This window comes from Pagrus pagrus (genome assembly GCF_965226575.1).
Source record: "Pagrus pagrus genome assembly, chromosome: 8".
NCBI lineage: Eukaryota > Metazoa > Chordata > Actinopteri > Spariformes > Sparidae > Pagrus > Pagrus pagrus.
Window position 1 is genome coordinate 3,027,591 of NC_140192.1, and position 17,299 is coordinate 3,044,889.

Consider the following 17,299-nt stretch of genomic DNA (forward strand, 5'->3'; position numbering starts at 1 on the left):
CACATGAAGCACGTATATGAATGAGGGTCGGAGACAACAAGAATCAACAGCCCATTACATCTAACGTCAAGGAGCGTGACGTTAACGTCCATCTGCAAAACTCACTGTCTCACTCTGAGCGACATCCGTTTGTTGTGCTGAAGGCTAGAAAAGACAAAAAACGAAGGGAATGTATCCGTCAGATCCTCACATTGTAAATAACCAGGTAAATATCAACCAACCCTGATGTGAAATGATATCAAGGGTTGACATTGAGGTCAAACAGCTGCCATACGAAGAAAATGCAGTAAAACAACAGACTGGAGCACTGTTTTGGCCAAAGTTGTGTAAAGTTGGGAGCCGGCAGAGTTTACAGTCGACTTTCATATTTCAGAAGTCAACTCCTAATGATGAAACGCTCACCAGCAGATGGGCAACTGCAGAGTTGGGTGTTAATTATCTGTAGTAATATTTTTTTTGCACCATTGTTATTTTAAAAACAATATAATTATGATTAAATGAGCTTTAAGGTTTACAGCCGGTTGAGGCGTTTGCAGCAGCTGCATGACAAACAGCTGGGCCGGGGGTGGGTTGAACCTGAACTCAATCATAGTGATGTGTGGACACATCAGCTGCTACCTGTTTGATTTGCTTATTTTGTCATTCTTTGTCTTGTTACCTTGCTCGTGTAGGCGTTTCTCACCAGCTCTCTGCATCCAGATGTTGCAGCTGAGCTAGCACGGGAAGAAAACATGCTATTTCTAGGTGTGTAAACAACTGATTAGCACGGTGATCAAACACACATATATGAAATCCCCTTATCTCACTACAGGGTTTCTTACACGTCTTCTGTTTTTCCGTTTCAGACTCAAATTTCCAGACAACTTGTGACCGTATTTAACATATGAGTACAAACAGCTAGATGTTTTTTATGTTAAAGAAAAGGGTTTTAACTGTTAACATGTATGTGACATTCTGACCATATGTGCCTTATTGTTGTCAAGAAGCTGCCAGAAGATAGCAACCAGGTACTACAGCTCACACAGAGCGAGCAACACAAAACCCAGACGAGCTCAATTCATTGATTCATATTCAAGCTGCAGTGCTGAAGAAGTGCACTGACTTCACTTGATGCGCTGCTGTTCAGTCTTCACTCCTACGCAGACAGTGTGAAGATGTTCTTCTGTCAAACATCTCGGCCAGAACAGCAAGAAAACTAACTGCTGTGTGTTTTATTTTCCTTTAAGCGAGGCACTTCAGGTGATTAGTGTAAATGTTTATCACCGTGAAACTCCTCCAGCTGATTAGATCTTTTTTTTTTAAGACAATTATTTTTTTATATCACACGTTTTCTGAAACTGAAGGTTCAAATATGCAAATGAGGTAATATCTAATTACATATGAACGGATTTGCATACAGGACAGAAATCTGAAAAAAAACACATGTGACTTCATCATTATCATGACACAGCAGTTCACGTGTGACAAATCACACAAGATAAGCATGCGGTGAAATTGTGATTCGTAAGGGAACATTGGACGAAGCCGGGTTAAAAATTCTTGTTGTCTTGTTGACAAATTAGAGTCAAAGGTCATCACAGAGGGGATGTTGAATATCTGTTTTTATAACTCCATAAATCAGAAAATACTGTCATCAGCCATAAAAAAACATATTGCCATGTTTTTATGATTTATTTTTGTTTAAATCAGGCTGTGAATGAAAAACCTGTAAACAGGAGAGTTTAGTGTATGTTAGTGCTTCTGAAGTGGAGATTTAATTATGTATTATATATAATACATAATTATTATTTCATGTTACACATATGAAAATGAGGCTATCGAATCAAATATGTGCTAATATGCATAAATCTACCGAAAATAAATCTGTTATCAAGGCTAAACTAACCAGAGCTGTTTCCTGTCAGCATATTGAATAAATAATATTATGTTTCTGTTCCACCATATTGCTAATTTCTTTAATAAACACCAACTGAAAGATATGTTGAGAAGTTAATTTCGGTTAATAAAGTTAACGATGAATGCAGCCAGTCAGGTAACGATCAGAGCAGAAAACACTGCATAACTCAAACACTTTTGGTTTAATATTTGTGCCTCCTCTCCTGTCACGTCCAGACTCTGTGCAGGAGTGTGCATCCAGCAGGACACCATCGTTCTTTCAATAACATCAAGTTTTGACACCTGCTCTCTGACAAAACTTTTGTGTCCTGACTTCTGGTGACTTAATAATAATAAGTATACTGCAACAGCATGTTTATCAGAAATACTTTTAATCTGACTTTTAATTCTGTAGAATATGCAGAATAATTCACCCCACTGGCTTCAACTTGTCTGAATCTCTGGTATAAATATTCATATTTATACGATTTCTAATATTCACCAGTTTTCATTCGTTCTTTCACTTTCCCCCTGCCACTCACAGAGTCTGTGCACACCGCTGTGCCTTTCAGCCTCTTGATGACATCGGTATACCCCGTGATTAGCAGAAAGATCAAACGCAGCAGATTTCAGTTCCCTTTTCTTTCAAAACTTTCTCTGGGAAAAAAACAGGAATTCTTCTTTCCACAACGTCTGAAATTTGCTGCATTTCTTTCTCTTCTCAATTTCTCTGTCCATCTCACACTGACTGAGGAGGACGAAGCGCAGCACTGGACCTCATGCTGCACAGAGCCAGAAGCAGGAAATGGGGGACAAAGGTGCGAATATTCATCATAAATCAGCAGAAATGCAGGAGGATTGTGACTCCAGGGGGGAAGTGAGCGAGGGCAATGAAAAACTGGATACTCCTGGAATAATCAGGAGGGTTGATGAGTGTGCTTTATCTTTTCTGGTGTATCTGCATCTTCAATATCATTTTTATTTTACTTTTAAGAAGCAGCCGGCTGTACTGCAACATGAACAGAAGAAACTACAGTTTAGTGAGTTCACTCTGCTTTCATTCCTGTTGACATTTAGCCACTAAAAAATCGAATAAAGCCATTGAGGGAAAAGACAATCGAGGGACAGCCAAGTGCCGTGTCAGAACCGAGCTAAGATCTTGTCGGGCTGCACTGCACTTGACAGGTGTGGTGCCTGCAGCTCTCACCTCCCATTTGCTGTCCTGGGTTTTCCTCTTGAGCTGGATGTTCCAGTTCTCGGCGTCCACCTCGGCGCAGTGAGCGATGGTCATGGCCACTGGGCAGAAGAGGTCCAGACCCGGAGGACCGTACGTCACCTCTGGGCCCAGGAGGATTTCACAGCCTTCCAGTGTTTGGACGCTTAACACACAGTGACACAAACACAGAGGAGCAGAGGATGAGACACAGTGTAGAAGATACACAAAAAGAAGTTGTGGTGCTGCAGAGAGAAGACACAGCAGTGCACAAATACAAATACCATCTTAAAAATATAAGCGATCAGCCACATTGTGCCTGGTGTTGTACATGGCAACATATTGAGCATCCAAACATCACATGTCTTTCTATATGGAACAGTTTCTATTTATTATCTTAGAGCCATTATATGTGCTGCTGCTGCTGCTGCTGCTGCATGAACGACCCTTGTGGACTCTCGCTCCCCCAGTTTCAGTTATTTCTACATATCTGCGCTGCTGGTTCCTGCGCAGGTGAAAAAGTCACTGCGATTTGTCGGCGAGCTGGAGCTTGCTCATTAAAAGCGGATTTAAAACAAACAGGTCTTGCCAGCAGATGGTGGCGGCAGCGGTTGGTTTTCAGAGAGAGAAAAAAAAAGGGCAGGCGGGATCACGACGGCGGAGATCATCACCGCATCGACGCTCTCTCTCGGCTCAGTCATCACACAGCAGAGATTGAGGTTGATTTGTTAAGATTTTTCTCCCTTGAACGAGAAGCTGTTTAAAGTTTTCATGGGAGCAGCAGCTTTAACGTGCGGTGACTTAACCTAACAGGTTGAGAATGAGGAGGGATGCCTAATGGTGTCGTAGAAGACGGGAGCAGACTGGGGTCATATCCCAGGTCAGGAGTCTAACAGCAGACTCCACATCTCTGTTCACAACCAACAACTTACTGCATTATTTTTAAGATTACTTTCTGTTCCAGTGACTTTAAGATTTAAAGATGCGATACGTAAGAATTGGTCACTTGTCCTACTCAAAACAAATATGGGGCTAGCTGGTTAGCATGCTAGTTACAGTAGATATCTCTGCAACATCATCAACATCATCATAACGTCAAAACTGCTGTTTATACACATTCTGTTGATAATTGTAGATAAACATTTTCAACTAAAATTCTACATATTGCCCCTTTTAAAAACATGAAAAATAGTTCAAATCAGACGTGTCTTTAGTTTCAACAGTAAGTCGACTGTACTTCCATAATAATAATAATAATAATAATAATAATAATAATTATAGTATATAGCACCTTTCAGGGATTTTTCTTACTAATGCCAGAGAAAAAGGAACTGCAGTAATCTAATCAACTGGTTATGAATGCATGAACAACAGCTTCCAGATGTTTGTAGAGATGATCTGCTCCTGGGAACATCTGAACAGATGAGGGTTTGATCAAGAATGACAGAGTTACTGAGTGGTACGGAGATCCACGACTGTTTGATATGTGGAAGTTTGCACTATTTTCTCCTATAACCAATATCTCTGTAATAAAAGCTAACACCATGTATATCAACATCTTATACTTGTATTATTTTTTCACTCCTTTCATTCACTAGAGTTCAGAGAATGCAGCTCGCTGCTGTGTTTGAATATTAAAGGCTGCTTCACTGTTAATGCTCTTTGAGGCTGCTGACCTCCAGATACCTGCCTCAGCATCTGACCCGGGGAGGCGGGGGGTTGATATACTCATTTTCTCTGGCTCGTAGACCTCGCAGGAACAACCTTGCGCAGCCACCTCACCCTCCTCGCTATGTCTCTTAGCTCACAATCAGTTTTTCTGTTATGTCAACAGCAGGCCTGCTCACGACGGGTCCGGAGAGAGAGCTCTCGATCCCTCAGCCAACAGCCCTGAGCCTGATCACACATTTAATGTAAAGTGCAGGCAAGGAGCAGATTACCTGCTCCTTAAGTGGGCCGCAACTCGGGGTGGGCCCCCGAGAGTCCGGCAACCTTAAAGACGCAGCCGAGGCGAGCGGACCTTTCTCAATTCCACTTGTCATCACGCTGAAGGGCTCTATACAGCCGCTTCTTGAGCCCTCAGATGAGGTGCATTATTTAGAGTGAGTGATGATTCACTCCTCGGGGACCCGCAGAGCCGTGCAAAGTGGCAGATTGGGCCGGGAGAGGATATGGCAGACTTAATAAATGCACACATTAGCACGCTCCATTAGCTGCACCTTTATTTGCTTGTAGTCTCCCACCTGTTTGTCCCACTGTGATTCTGTCCATTTTTAAAGGTGATGCAGGCATCTTACGCGGCGCGCGGATACATTAATCAAACAGGCATCTAGAGACGGAGCCTCTGCACCGCTTCAGTATCCAGCAAAGACATTTCAGCTCTCCTGCTTTGATCGTTCATCTATCTTCTGCCAGTGGCTCCTTTCAACTGCGAAGCATTCATCAAAACAACTTCAGTAATCAAGGGCTCACAAAGTTACTTGATTAAAAGAACAGCTCTGTAAAACATTGCCAATAACTTCAACTAATCACTGATCTGTTGAGAAAAACAGCACGAGGCACTGCGCCTTGATTTACAATAGCATCATAATGACTTCTCAACTAACTTTGATACCACTTCATCTCTAGTCCCAGACCTTGTTGTACAACAGCCCACTTCACTGAGTGTCAGTAACAAGGCTAATCACTTGACTTGACCGCTCGCCATGTTATTCGGTCACTTATCACTGAGAGCGCTACTCAGATAACTAAAAATAATGTCTGAAATCACTCAGCAAGTTGAATAAATGCTTGAAGCGATATTGAGTATTTTTCTTGCTTTTTTAACAGCAGGCTCATGACTCAACAAAAAAGAAAATGTTAGAAAAGTTACTGTTTAGGTCGACTGATGTTGAACATTCAGCTGTGATTAAATATTTAGTACCACTGTTAATAGTGATCATAATGATACATGACTTTTGCCACGGACAGTATGAAGAATTTTTGTTTCTTGTGTTACTGCTGTTGTGTTCGACACATTTCCATCCCGACTGCAACAGATTGTTGATTGAATTTCAATAATCAATTCATACCAGCCCAATCCCCAGAACGTCCTACATACTACAATTACATTTCTACAATATGCGTCATCGGACATTCATATTACATGTATATGAGCTGACTTTGATGATAAGAGTTGATGAAGCATGATCTGATATTGCCGTGTTGGTGTTGGTGATCCTGGAGCATCATAATTAATGTTACTCCATTAAATCCGACCAATCGTGTTTTTGTCATGTCACAGCTTTGCGATTTAAGGAAAAAGACCGAAAAACATGCACACATGGGGGAGTTATCCATCAAACTGCGGGAATTTTTAAATTCAGAAATCAATGTATGGATTCGAACATGTCAGGAGTCGACATTGCGGGCCATTCTCTTTGCCGTAGGTCGGATTAGCTGACGGCCATTGTCTTGCAAAACATCGAAGGGTCAATGCTCTGGAGGTCATGAGGTCTGCATCTGTTGTCCTGCTGTATATAACTGAAGACAATCGGAGTATTGTGACAACACTGTGGGTCTTTTCTCCTGCTGAATGTATTAAAGAGATCAAGTCTGTAATTCCTCAGAGAATAAGCAGCTCTCAAACTTCAACAAGGAGAGTTTCCCTCACAAAACACGTTTGACATCGTAAAAATGTGCATTTAACCCAAACAATCTCTTCCTAACCCTAACCAAGAATTTGTGTTACCTAAACCTAAACAAACAGCAACAGAAAGCTGCAAAGACACAGAAAATAATGAGTGAATTTCGTGTAAAACTAATAAGCTAACAGTATAATAATGTTTTCCAAGCTCGACACAATCCCTGGTCTCCTCAGGGAGCGTCCCATACTTAACCCACTCAACCACGACGGCTTACTCAATATGTGGATTTTGTCACGGCTTCACTAAATAGTCGTCGCTGGATATTTTTAATGAGACCTCGGGACAATTTCCAAACATGTCTGTGGTGACAAAAACAGGTCGTTTAAGCCAAAACATGATATTTTCCTCATCTTAACCAAGCTGTTCCTAAACCTAATCAGAACATAAGCACAGCGTTGGCACAACATATTAAAAAAAAGAAAAAGAAGCTGAGTCATGGGTCTATTTCAACAGGAAACAGAAAAGATGATGACCATACTGAAAGTCGATGTCCAGTTTAATCCCCGTTCCCTTACCAAGTTTTTATTGCCCTGAAAATAAAGAAAACCTTTAAACGTGTTATTAATGCAGCTTTTATTTTGAAGGTATGTTTGATTTTGTGGTGGAGGCCTCAGGGACTGGACCGTCCATCGATACCGGGCAGCCAGCCCGCCTGTTTACACTTTATTTAACGCAGGATATCTCAACAACTGTCCAGGTTTTTATTAAATTTGCTGTTGATATCGATGGTCCGTTGGCCTTTCCTCTAACACCAACTAGCCTGAAAGTTTCCCGTGTACAAAACCTAATGGGCAGAATGCATTAAAATCTAATGAGCACAAAAGCACATTTGTTCTTTCTTAGAGAAGAGTCTTTCCAATTATGGATGCTCTACGAACTGTCCTCCAACATCAACACCAATCTGAAATGTAAAACTTTTGGCATCGCAACCCAAAAGTTAATGTTTGAATTTCAAGGATGTGATGATTCCAGGGAAATATCAAAATCTAATTAGCCTTGAGGAACATCTGTAGTGTTGTGTGTTTGTTTTGTTGACTGGACAGATATACTGTTGTGTTTCTCAGTGCAGGGATGTTTAACATATGGCAGCGTAACAGCGAATGAAAAATCAGCAGATTGGAACCGACTGGAATTCATTTGTGACTTTTTTTCCTTTTCTTTTAATATTTCCATCAAATGAAAACTCAGAGTTCACTCAGTGATTGCTGTTGAACAAGTCTGAATAAGAGCTAGCTGACTGCTACACTTATTATTGGTATTACCGTCCATCCTGAGTGATCCAATAACCAACGAGTGGACAGCTGTAAGTCCATCATATCACACCTGCCGTTAAAATGCAACTCTGCGTACGTCTCAGGTGACCACTTGTGATCGTATCTCATTTCCCCACTTTAAATGCAAATAAACACATACATCACTGGGACAAACGGACATCTTATTGTATAACACTTGCCGAATTTACAAGACAGTCCAACTAATTAAGTATTTGTCAGAGCCAGAGTTCACAAACTTTATACAGTTTGTCCGAACTCAACAGCTCCCAAAAGTGAGTGTTTTTTAAAGGAAGTCTGGGAACTTTCTCCATGGCCAACAAAGCAGTTGCCCACAGGCTGCTGGTTACCAGGGCTGCTATTTGTTGAAGTACTCGTGTGTGTGCATAACGCACAAGGATACGTTATTTTCAACATCTTTTATCTTTTCAGCTATTCCAAAAAATGAAAGGATGTTTTGCTGCCTTCATCCTAGTTGATGTTAGCTAGCTATAACCTGCAATGTCCGTGCTGTAGGCCATGTCACACATACACACTGGTGCACTTCTACTGACAACCATGTATATTAGTTTATAATTTTAGCTGTCAGACTCTACAGAACTGCAATGCACTTCCTCAGTTCTGAGAATATTCTACCTGTATGAAATAAAACTTAGCCGAGGGGGTGTCTAGACAACAATAAATAACATACAGTACTGTGTCCCAAATGTTCAACTGGGCCTCTTTCATAAAGCACACATATGGAAACTAGTTTCATCATTAAAAGCTCTTTTCCTGCTGGGACAAAGCTGCTTCTGCCTCAATAGCTTGAGGGATTTATCTCACAACACAAAGCGCTCATAAACCCTCAGAGGCAAAAGGGAATATGTCTGACCTAAGCAAAACCACACCTTCAATAAGATTTAGATGAGCCTTTGAAAAGCTCCAAGAACACTTCTTTTTTAAAAAGAAGCTTTAATAGGACTCTATCAGGGTGTGGAAAAGTAGGTTGGACAGGGATTAGGGGCTGGACGCCGCGGTGGGAAAGAAAGGATACGATTCTCTGCATGTCCTCTGGCCGGCCAGGACGCAGACAGTGATTGACAGCTGGCGAGATGACGAGCGGAGGGAGAAATATGGATGGCTACAGTAAACATCTCTCTGCTCGCACAGACAACAGAAGAAAATAAGCACTTGAAAAGCACCTCTGTGGTACAAACCAAATACTGCCAGGCTGGAGCCTGGAACAGTTTTTAGGTGTTTCAAAGCTGAATAAACCGGTGGGAGACTGGGACACTTTCTGCTGGCAGGTAGGGATCTATAACGGGAGATGAAGCAGCTGCAGACCACTTGTAAAAGTTGATAAAGACATCATGGATTACACATGCACGATACATTTAAACATTACTGCCTGGAGAGGATTCGCTGCAAAAGCTAGTGATTCATGGGTTTCTATATATTGTAGAGCATTATGTTAGCCTGTTGGGAGTGAAGTGGAGCTGCTCTGCATTCTTTGAGGGTAGTAAAAAACACATCACTCTTCTAAATGAACAATGTTTCATTTCTGCCATGAGCGGTCTCTCTATCAGAACAAAACTGACGAGGTTTGCCAAGTGTTGTGTGCAGACGGGGTCAGAACTGGCCAGCTCTGGAGGAGAGAGTCAGGCCCAGAGCCGAGTCGCATCGGATCCTGTTCTGAGCCACAGACGTCTACAAGCTCAGATTGTTTTTACTTTTAAGATTAAAAAGTGGATTTATCGTCACTCCTGTTTATCGACCTGACCGCAGCAGTGATCCGCAGAGGTGACCTCCAACCGTCGGGTGTTTATGTTCTGTAACATTGTTTGCTGACTGGAGCTGGAGGGGAAATGTACTTTATGAAGTAAAGTTAGGTAACGTAATGTTACAGACAGGAGAGAGAGGACCAGCGTCTCTGGTGAGTGCTGAGTTCAGTGAAGGTTGACCTGAATTCAAACATACTGGTGGGTGTCGTCGGCTAATAACGGCTACAGTAAAGTAGTCTGGCTGTTCGGGGAAGGTAACATTCGCTGGAGTAACGCAAATAAACACAAACAATCGGGCAGTCGAGAAATGCAGGAGCTGATGAAAATCCATCTGAAGTGACAGATGAGATAATGTTAGCTTGATGCTAATGTGTCTGCCCAATCACTTTCTTCTTTCACATGCTAATGAAACCCGTCTCTACCTGGAGTAAACGCTGATATCTCTGGGTTTGATCATTTTTGGGAACAATTGGGTAAATGTGAGCACACAGCTCAGCAAAACATATAATAAAGGTCTTTCAGTGCCGTGGCAAAGCGATCCACGTACAATGTCATCTTTTTTACCGCTAATGTCTGCATTTTTTGGGTACTCTTCTCTTCATTCAAGCAGAGCTGTGTGAATAAACAGTGACATTTCAGAGGAAACTGGAAGCCCTTGTGGCTCTCTGCGGGGAAGAGTGTGCAAAACCCCCCTGGAGAGAAGCTCAGTCCATCCAAGGGTCATTACCTAGCTGTGATCAGAATACATAATGCTCGCACTGCCAAGATGAAAGGCCTCGGGAGACGTCTGCGCCGTCTATTCCGCCGTGCATGTCCATCAGCGCACCACGCTCCATTCATCACCGCATTCATCATCGTTTAAACAAGCTTGCCGGGTCGTGACTCTCTCCCAGAGCGCCACATTGTTGACATCGAGTGGAGTACATAACTACATATTGACTCTCTGCAGAGTAGCAGGGACAAAAAAAGAGATTGGAGGATTGAAGGTTTGACTTTGCTTCCTATGAGCCTGTTGGCTAAATGAAGGGCTGTACTGCGGAGCCCCCCGGGGTCACTTGAGTTTTCTCCACAGCAGCTGGGACATCAAAGCCCAGACTACCACCTGTGAGGGGCTTCTGGAAATGAACACCTATATCGTGACATCTAGAGGACTCCTATAGGGACCAGCAGACAGGCTGCAGTGCTCGCTGGGCCCATCTGTCACACAGCCTGCCAGCAAACACACAGAGATGTGTTGATGTCCGCAGAGAGGGTCACAAACCAACACTCTGTAGGAGTCAGTGCCCACAAATACACAAATATATCACCACCACCACTACTACTACTACTACTACTACAACCACCACCAGTAATACTACCACTACTACAACCACCACCACCACCACTTATACTACAACTACAACCACCACCAGTAATACTACTACTACTACTACTACTACAACAACCACCACCACCACTACTATACTACTACTACTACTACAGCCACCACCAGTAATACTACTACTGCTACTACTACAACCACTGCCAGTAATACTACTACTACTTCTACTACTACAACCACCACCACCACCACCAGTTATACCACTACAACAACCACCACTACTACTACTACTACTACTACTACTACTACTACTACTACAACCACCACCAGTAATAGTACTACTACTACAACCACCACCACCACCAGTTATACTACTACTACTACCACCACCAGTAATACTACTACTACTACAACCACCACTACCACCAGTTATACCACTACTACAACCACTACTACTACTACTACTACTACAACCACCACTAGTAATACTACTACTACCACAACCACCACCACCACCAGTTATACCACTACTACAACCACTACTACAGCTACTACTGCTACAACTACAACCACCACCAGTAATACTACTACTACTACAACCACAACTACTGCTACTATGACTTCTACCACCAGCACAACCACCACCAGTAATACTACTACTACTACTACTACCACCACAACTACTGCTACTACGACTTCTACCACCAGCACAACCACCACCAGTAATACTACTACTACTACTACAACCACCACTAGTAATACTACTACTACCACAACCACCACCACCACCAGTTATACCACTACTACAACCACTACTACAACTACTACTGCTACAACTACAACCACCACCAGTAATACTACTACTACTACAACCACAACTACTGCTACTATGACTTCTACCACCAGCACAACCACCACCAGTAATACTACTACTACTACTACTACCACCACAACTACTGCTACTACGACTTCTACCACCAGCACAACCACCACCACCAATAATACTACTACCACCATCACTGCTACTGCTACCACCACCACCATTACTAATATGTAATGTTGTCAATAATTGAAATCAAATAATCAAATTATTCAGATTTTTTTTTCTAAGTTAACTTTATTTTTTTGGGTTAACATCAGTACTCATAAGCCAATCGATGCATTCTTTGTGTCTGTAAGCAAAAACAATGAAGCATCCTACTTATGCAAGAAACAACCAGATGTGTGGACAACAGACAATGTGCTTTACTTTTGATTGATCCTTTCATACATTTGATAAATGATGTCATTATTACAGGACAGTTTGATGATATTCTATATTTTCCTGAGTGTTGACGAAACGGCCCGCACCAGAAATGAACACATATTGTGTGTGTATCACAGCCTGGTATATCTTCTTCCTCCGTCCCATAGAGCTTCACTGTTGTATAAAATCTATTAAAACCACACTGATGAGCCACACTGTTGCACTGGGTGACACGTCCCTTCATTACCACACACACACACACACACACACACACACACACACACACACACACACTCTGTAGTTTATTTTGACTGCAGCCCCACATGTTGATTACTCAGCTGCTGATGAAGATCCCCAATAAATGCAATATTTCCTCTGCAATGTTCAGCCGTTTAATGAAATTGAAAATGAAGGTTGTACATACAGTATCTGTAGTTTAAAACAAAGTAAAGTAAGTACAGAAAGTAAAGTCGGGCTCTCTTTGGTGACAGTTAATCTTCCAATTAATCTTTAAAGCACGAAAATACTTTTGTCGTACTTGGAAGAAAGACGGAGAGAAGTCGGCATAATAAGAAATAACACAGGCTCATTAAGCTGAACTCGGCACAGACTATAAACAGTAAGAAAATGTACGACTTTGACATCAGCACGCTTCAGTCTATTTCTGTTGTAATTAAGACACCAGCGATCGAGCCAATTTGACTTGCAACTTTATAATCCGCTTCAGGAAGACAACAACGTCTCGAGACTTGGAGGTCCTGCCGAGCGCCTACTGACTAAATGCTTGCAGCTGTAATGGAAGTAGCACAGGACGGTGAATAATTAGAGAGAAACAGGACAGTGAGGACGGAGGATGGAGCGTCAGGAGAGATGGATGATAAGATAGAGGGAGACTGGCAGACAGATAGATGCTTGAAATGGTATTTGGGTAAACTCTGGCCTCACCTTGTCTCTCCCTGATTGATCACCATGTACATCTCCCAGGACATATTTTCAGCTACGGCTCCATGAGGCACCAGCAGGCCGACCCCTGGAAAAACACACACAAATGAGTCAACATCAACAACTCCACCAGCCTGACAGTGGAGGGGAAACAAAGGGCTTGCAGCATGATGTACATCCAGAGGTTAGAGGAGCTTCATCTTTTACTTGAATCAGCTGAAGTTAACCAACGTTAGGAGTCAAAATCTGGTTATTTTTACAATATGACTTACGGTTGAAATAAAATGAAAAAAACAACAGTCTCTCTTTGCCCTCCAACTGTTTAATGGTTGTACCATTCCTGCACAGAAACACGTTTCATTCCTCTTAATTAACATTTAGGCTATTTTCTATCTGCACCGTATGTTTCATTCTGTCACGTTTTGTTTTTCTTCTTCTTCTCTTTTAATCAGCTGTTATTGTCTCCATGTCTTATCTGCATAAAGGTTATTCTTTAAAATACTTTATTCATTTTAATTACATGTGGGTGATGAGGTTAGCGTTTATTAGAAATGGTATAAAAAAGTTTTAAAAATGACACCTTGCATGTGTTTATACTGACGAGGAGTTCAGGGATGTATTGATTTCTGTTCTCTGATGGTTTCAGAGCCCAGTTGAGAAATATTCATCTAAACAGTACCGGCTGGTGTTGAGCACATACTGTAGGTGCCAGGTTTAAAGAGACCTGGACACAAACAGTGTGTCTATGGTCCGCTGAATTGTGATTGGTTTACTGCAGCGATGTGTTCTCACTGATCACACACACCTTATATGATTGGGTTGTGACTCAGAGCTGATCGATTCTCTCTTTAGGGATTTATCTCCACTTTCATCAGGTTTAGACTTTGAACTCAAAGGAGCAGTGTGTAGTTTTGAAGAAGGAATTCAAAGCTCAGAATTTTAATATTTGTTTTTTGTTTTTGTTTGTTTTGTTTTGTCTTTCTCTTCTGATTAAAATCTCAGTTGCACCTTCAAGGAACATTTCATCAAAAAAGTCTAAAACCAGATATGAACACGATCAAACTATTTAAAAAAAAACGCTATTTATAAGGGGACACTGGGTCTCCACTGAATATGAAGTTGACATCAACAGTCCAGATGAACTTTAATAAATAAAAAAAATGCTCTAAAACAAGAAGTTGTCGTCTTAAACTCACACTGAAATCTTGGTTCTTCCATCAGACTGATCAGCCTGGGTGGGAATAATCAGACACAGACGTATGATTTGACATGTGATCTGTGTTAAGCTGTGAACACCGTTTGTGTGACTCTATCTGGAAGAACAGTCGTTCTGTTGGTCGTGATCTCCGAACCAGAAACACTCGCTACACTTTGTGTTGTGTTGCATCTTTTTTAAGGAAGCAAGAGGAGATTTGTGGAGAGCAACGCTGCCCTGCCACTGTTGCCTGACACTATTCATCTGCTCCTGTGTGAATGGAGAAGCATTCGCACTGAAGAGAGGAGCGAATATAAAAAAAGCCCTGCTGTGCAAATAAAAGGTTCAGAGGAGCAGAGTGGGAGATGACAGATAGAGCTGGGTTTCTGGCAGCTCTGTTGAAAGTGAATATTTTTGTTCTACCTTTTGCCAACTCTAAAATGTGCATTTTAACTAGTTTGTTTTCATTAAATAAACATACGGTGTCACATGTTAGCGGAGGCTGATGGGAGTGACAGATTTAAAGACTCTCAGCCAACACAAGTTCAATAAAAACTGGATTTCTTGTTTCTAAAAGGGTCAGTTCACCCAAATAAAAATAAAACAAACAAACATAGATAAATATAGTCTTGAAGCATGAAGAATGAGCAACTGAAGAAAGGCCTTTTACTTTTGAATGTTTCAGCTCCTGTATGGATCACAGCCATGTTCGCAGACTCCCTCCCTGACTTTGTTGGCCCACTCTGAAGTTCCTCTGAAAGTCGCTCTACTGGACAGATTCCCAAACATTTAGTACGTATGAATCATTTACACACCAAAGCATCTAAATACTGGATCCAGGTTTAAAAATATCGGAGTTCCCTGTTCTAACAGGTTATATTTGGTCTTTTATTCGATGTCTTTGTTTTTGCTCTGCATCTTTGAAAATAACACCCTCCCTCTATTTGATCATCCCAGTCTTAAAAAAACCCCTTGTCATATGTTGTTGTTTTTTTTTTATTGTACGTGAAAAAGTATTTATATACTCTGTATTATCTTTGAGTGAGTTTCCCCTCTCAGATGTTTAATTTGCAAAACATATAAAGACCTGAAGCGTTTAAATTATCCAGCATTTCTCAAGAAAATAGGAGTTATTACAGAACATTGTAAAAAAAACAAAACAAAATAAGACGTTGTAGCAGAATGTGTTTATGAGCTTTTGCTCTCCCATTGATAACCTCAGGCCCCCTCAGATTTATTTAACTAATAAATATAATAACTCAAGAAAATACATAAACGTTACAAAACCAACTGACAAACAAGCTAATAATTTGTGAATCTGTATGTTAGTTATGAAAAGTGATTTTGGACTCATATTTCTATGTTAAAACATAAGAAGTTCATTTGTCAGCATCACTGATTAGATTAGCTGAGGTTTTCCTTTTGCAGCATGTTGCTTCACGCCCTGTACAGTTAATGATTTAATGAAGATTGATTATTTGTATTACAAAGATTTCAGATATTCTATTGAAATCTGAACATGAGAAAAAAAGCCAGGTTGAAAATGCTTGTTTCACTTTGTTGACACAGTCAAAGCGTCCAGGGTTTATACTGAGGGATGTTCTGGTTATCTCTCTGTATCCACAAACCAGAAAACATTGTCAACAGCCAACTTCGCCGTGTTTTTAGGAATAAAATGTTATTTAAATCAGGCTATGAATAAGATACCAAAGCCCTTCAGAATATAGACAGGAATAAAACTGGGAGGTTTGGTGTATGCAGTGCTGCTGAAGTGGAGATTCGTGGTTCAGAGAAAAAAGCTCATTTTAAAAAAACAGCCTTTAAAGATACATGTTTTTTAGACAAAACACGGTGAAGTTTTCTGATATTTTACGCTCAAATATGCAACTAAACTAAACACTGAACTGGACTAAAATACCTAAATATGTATTTTCAACACTTTCTTTCCACTTTTCTGAGAGGAGCCATGTTGTGGAAGCCCCGTATCTCAAATCTGACTGATGTATGGAAAGTTGTATCATCACCTGTCGTGTCTGCTCTTATTGTGATACTGCTGAGCATCCTCAATCTAATATAATCGTGGTCAAAGTGACGTAGATCTTTTCTTCCTGTGCTTGTGTTTTTGTCCATTAGTATGTGTTTTCTGAGGTCTCTTGGTCACTGGACTGATTTCTTCGGTAGAAAGTTGTTCCACATTGGGCTTATGAAATAAAAACTATACAACACTTTATATGTACGTTGTGTGAATCCACTCTTCAAGTGACTGCATTCAAAAGGTCAAGTGACCCGTTCAGATGCAACCTGTGTTTCTATTTCTGTTCCGTATCACTAAGGTGATGAGAAAGAAAGCTTCAGTAATCTGCGGTGAAGTGCTGCGTATGGCCGATTATCCAGTCTAATGAATAGTGGTCCCTGTGGACGGGCAGCGTGAGTGCTGCACTTGACAGCAGCGACTCCTTTACAACAGACCCTCAGACTGAAAGACGACCGCGGGAGGTTGATTTCACCTCTTCAGGCCAGCCGGGGGGCCGCTGTTACATACACGAGGACCACAGAGGGGGCTGTAAGTGCAGCGCGACGCACAGCCCGACGACCCGGTGACGACTGCGACGGAGCCGTGCAAACTCCTCAAGTCCCTCCGTTTGTGTCGGGGGCACACGATGACAGCGTGACCCGCGTTTGTCTGAGAGGACGTGGAGGAATAACAAAGAGCTACCTGCCTTGGCAACGGCACTGATGGATCATAGCAACAGCTCATTTATATGTACTATAATCATATAGAAAGAT

General features: G+C 41.5%; 1 protein-coding gene across 2 annotated transcripts in view; it reads right to left on the reverse strand.

Annotated features, from left to right (window-relative positions):
* The window catches only part of unc5db (unc-5 netrin receptor Db), a 163,621-nt gene that overhangs the window by 22,932 nt on the left and 123,390 nt on the right, over positions 1–17,299 (reverse strand). For both annotated transcript variants that reach the window (XM_084359830.1, XM_084359829.1), the window contains 2 exons: positions 13,321–13,405; positions 3,083–3,254 (listed from right to left, as the gene is read on the reverse strand). In XM_084359830.1, coding sequence (XP_084215956.1) covers positions 3,083–3,254; positions 13,321–13,405 — 257 coding nt within the window. The remainder of the gene's footprint in view (positions 1–3,082; positions 3,255–13,320; positions 13,406–17,299) is intronic.